Raw genomic sequence first — 4,725 nt, 5'->3', positions numbered from 1 at the left:
GGCTGCCAGAGGGAGGCTGCTGCCCAGTCAGGAAGCCTGCAGAAGCTGCCCTTCGTAAGTGCCACGAAGGATGGGCTTGCGGTGATCCTGAAGTTGTGTCTGTGCTGCTAGGTGGCCACCGAGCACGTAGCTTGTGTGGCTGGGACACTGAATCGTTAATTCTGTTTGATTCATTTCAGGGTAAATTGATACAGCCACAGACATTCAGGGGCAACATAACTGGACAGTAGAGTTCTCAGCCGAGGGACAAAGGGGTGACAGGGACAATTCGGGAAGGCTGGGTAGCAAGGGGGAAACCAGCATGGGGCCCCCGTGTGCCAGCAGCGAGGCAGACAAGAGGCAGGGCCTTCGAGTCCCATCGGTCGGTGTGTGCCCTGCTGAAGGGTCCGGGGCCAGCTCGGGGCCAGGGAAAACATCCTGTGGTGGGGACAGTTGAGATGGGCCTTTAGGATGAGGAGAATTTCATGAGCAACCAGAGGGATGGGGGCGGCGGGTGGAGAAATGTAGGGTCAAGCGGTGAGTGTGCCCAGAAGCCGAGCCGGCAGGAGGGGACACATGTGACGGCGGGCCTGGGCTGGTTTAGAAAGCGTGGTGGCCAGGGAACTGAGGCAGGGGATGGTGGTGCATGCCGCGGCCGCAAGCCCGGTCTGGTGGCCTCGAGGGGAGCGGCTGACGCCGTCAGGAGGAAGAGCCTGTGCCTCCTGGGGTCTCGTGTGTTCCCAGAGCCGCAGCGAAACAGGTGAAGTGAATTTCAGTACTATTTAGCAATATTAAGTGTTTAGGAGTATTTAGGAGCATCCCATGAGCAATGCGTCCGTGTGGCGGGGACCACTGTTTTGGACAGCACGGACCTGGGGGACGGCTGCTAACGTCCCTGTGGGTCACTAGGGCTTCGTGAGTGCTTCCTCCCCCCTGCTGTGGTTTCGTTTGGGGGACCCTGCGATGGGGCACTAGTGTGGGATTTTTCTCTGGGTGATTCTAACGTGCAGGCAGGCCCTGGAGCGGCAGGCTGGAGTGTAGGCTTGTCTCCTAGGTCCCCAGTTTTCAAAAAGTGCTCTTAGGAGTCTGTAAGACCCTTTCGGGGGGTCTGCAAGCTCCAAAACACTTTCATAATCGTGCTAAAACATTCTGGGCCTTTGGCATCGAAGTCTCTCTTGAGCTTGCAGCGTGATGATGTCATCATTCCAACAGCTAACAGAGTGTGCGCCTTCGTTGTTTCTGAGTCTTCGGTGTTTCTCCGGCTTAATCTCAAATTTGGTGAATATCGATAGCCACCGCCCCCGTAGACAAGAGCTCTCTGGGGTCCTCAGTAACTCGTAAGAGTGTCCGCGGGTCCTGAAGACCCAACATGCTAGTTCGTTCACATCCAAATTGCAGAAACCAAGTCAGAGTCCATGATGTCGGCGAGCCTGGCCTGAGCCCTCATCCGGCTTCTCCCTTCCCTCCTCCCCTCTGGCTCCAGTGTTGGCACCTGTGGGACTTTGGGCTTCAGTTTGCTCGCCTGGGAGCAAGGGGCGCTGTACTGCTCTGGCGCTGTCGTGACGATTAGGTGGTACGTCAGATCTGCAAGCATGCTGAGCACAGCTCCTGGCAGGGAGGGGGTCCTGCCCGAGTGTCCAGCCTTCTGGGGATGCCCTGTTCCTCCCATGCATAGGAGCCCTGGCGCCCTCAGAGGCTGGCACTGATGCCTTAAGTCCCCCAAGGCACTTTGGGTCACAGCTGATGGGGTAAGAACAGTCCCCGATCCCGTGTCCAGCTGCTGGCGGCGGAGACCGAGGTCAAGGCCTCTTGGCAAAGGCTAGGTCTCCAGAGCGCCGTGAAGAGCACACTTCAGGCTGCTGTGGCCGGGAGCGGATGGTGGTGCCGGGATGCTTCAGGAAGCCTCCAAGGAGGTGGCGTCGGAGCTCAGGCTTGAGAAACAAAGGTTCAGGGTGCCCTGGAGGTGGGGCCCCCGATGCAGCTGACTCCTGTGTTGCCTTTTGCTCCAGAGGTCACCACAAAGAAGAGGAAATTGGGGAAGAACCCCGATGTGGACACCAGCTTCCTGCCTGACCGGGACCGTGAGGTAAAAGCCGCCCGCCCGCCCCGGGCTCCGGCAGAGGCCTGGGCTCAAGGCGAGCGGTGCCACGCGCCCCCCGAGCAGCCCTGGGCCTCCGTCCTTGACCCATTTCCTCTCCCAGGAAGAGGAGAACCGGCTCCGGGAAGAGCTGCGGCAGGAGTGGGAAGCCAAGCAGGAGAAGATCAAGAGTGAGTGCCCGCTGAGTGGCATGCCGAGGGGGAGCCGGCTCTGCTGCCCACGGTTTTCAGGGGCAATTGTGCTTCGTAGGTGAGGAGATCGAAATCACCTTCAGTTACTGGGATGGCTCTGGGCACCGGCGGACAGTCAAGGTAGGCGGCGTGGAGCGCGCCCCGCTCCCCGGGCCACTGCGGCCCGGCCCCCCTTGGAGCTCCTTGGGAAGGCGCTTTCCATCCTGACCTCAGAACTTCACAGGTCCTTTCCGGGAGCGCTCCCCCGGGGGTCCTGGAGGGAGCAGGCAAGAGGGCCTGGCCCCTTGGGGGGTGGGGGGGAGCCAGAGGCTGCAGGGTCCCCGCCCGGGGCCTCCACGCTGCCACGTTCTGTTTCCCGGCGCTCGGGCCGCTCCCCCAGATGAAAAAGGGCAACACGATGCAGCAGTTCCTGCAGAAGGCGCTGGAGATCCTGCGCAAAGACTTCAGCGAGCTCAGGTCAGGGCGCGCGCATGCGTGTGCAGCGTGCCGCCCCGGCTCTGGGACCTGAGACCCTAAGGGGGCGGGCGGTGCCCGTGGCGCCCCCCCCAGGGTGACGGGGCCCCCGGTGGCAGGGCGGCACGCCGGGCACTGCGCTCCTTAGGCGGGGGCGCCTGCTTCTGTTCTTTAGCCCGGAGGCGGAGGATGGTCCTGGGGCGGGCTTCCGCTCGTCCACGCCTTCCTGCCTTTCCTCCGTCAGGTCGGCGGGGGTGGAGCAGCTCATGTACATCAAGGAGGACTTAATCATTCCCCACGTGAGCCCCTTCTCGTCCTTGCAGCCCTGGGCGGGGTGGCAGCGCGAGGGGCGGTGGGCTCCGGGTGCCCTTGTCCCCGCCGGGTCTCTGGCTTGGGCCGGTGGGGTCGCTGGGGGTCGCCGTGCCTGCGTCGGGCCTGTGGGCAGGCGGGTGGGCCGGCGGTCGGGAGAAGCCGAGATGGGTCCTCAGCCCTCGCTTTCCTGCCCTCTGCGCCTAGCACCACAGCTTCTATGACTTCATTGTCACCAAGGCACGAGGGAAGAGTGGTAAGTGCCCCGGCCCGGCCCCCTCCCTTGCCCTCGGCGAGCTATTCCCGGCAGCCCCGGGCAGCAGGGCGGCGGCGGACCGTCTCCGAGGGCTGCTTTCTCCGTGCAGGGCCGCTCTTCAATTTTGACGTTCACGATGATGTGCGGCTGCTCAGTGATGCCACTGTGGAGAAGGATGAGGTGCGGGGCTGCGGGGGGGAGGAAACGCGGAGGGAAGGAGAACTCAGAGCCCCCCCCCCCCGCCCCGCCCCGTGGCCGGTGGCCGTGAGCTGCAGGGCGTGGCCATGTCCCTCCCGCAGTCCCACGCAGGCAAGGTGGTGCTGCGGAGCTGGTACGAGAAGAACAAGCACATCTTTCCCGCCAGTCGCTGGGAGCCCTACGACCCTGAGAAGAAGTGGGACAAGTACACGGTGAGCAGCCTCCCTCCGCCCCCCCCAGGGGACCCTGGCACTGCGCTGGGTAGCTTGAGCTGGGGGGAGGGGAGCCAGCCTGCCCCCCCACTCGGCTCCACTTGCCTTCTCTGTCCTCTTGTTCTCACACCAGATCCGGTGAACGTGGAGGCTCCTCCGGCTCCCTCTGTCCTCTGCCCCCTCCCGGGGTCTCCAGGACTCCAGGCGCCGCAACCGCCCCCCGCCCTGTCCCCACTTCCCTCAGCTCCGACTTGACAGGGGTGAGGGAGGAGGAGTGACACCACCTACCCCTGGTGGTGTCACTTACCACTGCTTTCTTTTATGATAAATAAATGCACACATCAGAGTGGGAGCACCTGCAGTGTGCTTTGTTTTAAACATTTGTTTAATTGAGATAAAATTCACCATTTCGATCATTTGAAAGTGTACAGTTCAGGGGTATTTAGTACATTACAGTGTTGTACAACCATCATGTCTGTCTACTTCCAGAACGTTTCTGTTGCCCCACAAGGAGACCCCGTGCCCATTAGCAGTGTCTCCTCCAGCCCCTGGTACCCCCCCCTACTTTCTGTCTCTATGGATTTGCCTGTTCTGGATGTTTCACATAAATGAAATCATACAGTATTTCTGGTCTTTGTATCTAGTGAAAAAGTGTGTGTTTGGTGGGGGTGGGAGGGTGGAAGAGTAACGTCAGTCTCTGCAGCCAACCTACACTCCCCAGGGCACCTATGTGGCATTGTGGTTCTTTATGGTGAGTGGCAGGGGTGCTCCCCCTCCCTCAGGCCTTTGGGCTCCTCTTCCGGCTCCTAGCTGCCCAGTCCATAGGGGACATGGCTGTCCTATGGCTCCCAGATACCCTACATCCCTACCACAGCTATGGAAACCCACCTTTGCCCTCCTGGGGCTGCACCCTTCCCAGCATCTCCTCCCAGTCCCAAGGGGGGAAATCTGGCTTGGGGGTGGGTGCTCCTGCTCCTTACCCTCTTGCATCAGTAGCCACATCCCCCAGTTCCCTTTGGGTAAGCTGAG

The 4,725-nt window shown here is 61.4% G+C and overlaps 1 protein-coding gene across 1 annotated transcript in view; it reads left to right on the top strand.

Annotated features, from left to right (window-relative positions):
- Positions 1-4,287, top strand: part of FAM50A (family with sequence similarity 50 member A) — a 6,695-nt gene extending 2,408 nt beyond the window's left edge. Inside the window, exons 5-14 of the mRNA XM_044911897.1 lie at positions 1,167-1,175; positions 1,991-2,065; positions 2,181-2,247; positions 2,327-2,388; positions 2,648-2,724; positions 2,966-3,020; positions 3,238-3,286; positions 3,396-3,466; positions 3,586-3,696; positions 3,830-4,287. Of these exons, the coding sequence (XP_044767832.1) occupies positions 1,167-1,175; positions 1,991-2,065; positions 2,181-2,247; positions 2,327-2,388; positions 2,648-2,724; positions 2,966-3,020; positions 3,238-3,286; positions 3,396-3,466; positions 3,586-3,696; positions 3,830-3,838 (585 nt within the window). The 3' untranslated portion in view covers positions 3,839-4,287. The remainder of the gene's footprint in view (positions 1-1,166; positions 1,176-1,990; positions 2,066-2,180; positions 2,248-2,326; positions 2,389-2,647; positions 2,725-2,965; positions 3,021-3,237; positions 3,287-3,395; positions 3,467-3,585; positions 3,697-3,829) is intronic.
- Positions 4,288-4,725: the final 438 nt, after the last annotated feature.

The sequence above is a fragment of the Neomonachus schauinslandi genome, chromosome X, assembly GCF_002201575.2.
Source record: "Neomonachus schauinslandi chromosome X, ASM220157v2, whole genome shotgun sequence".
NCBI classification, from domain to species: Eukaryota; Metazoa; Chordata; class Mammalia; order Carnivora; family Phocidae; genus Neomonachus; species Neomonachus schauinslandi.
Note: the sequence above shows the minus strand (reverse complement) of the source record. Positions and strands in the feature narration are given on the sequence as shown.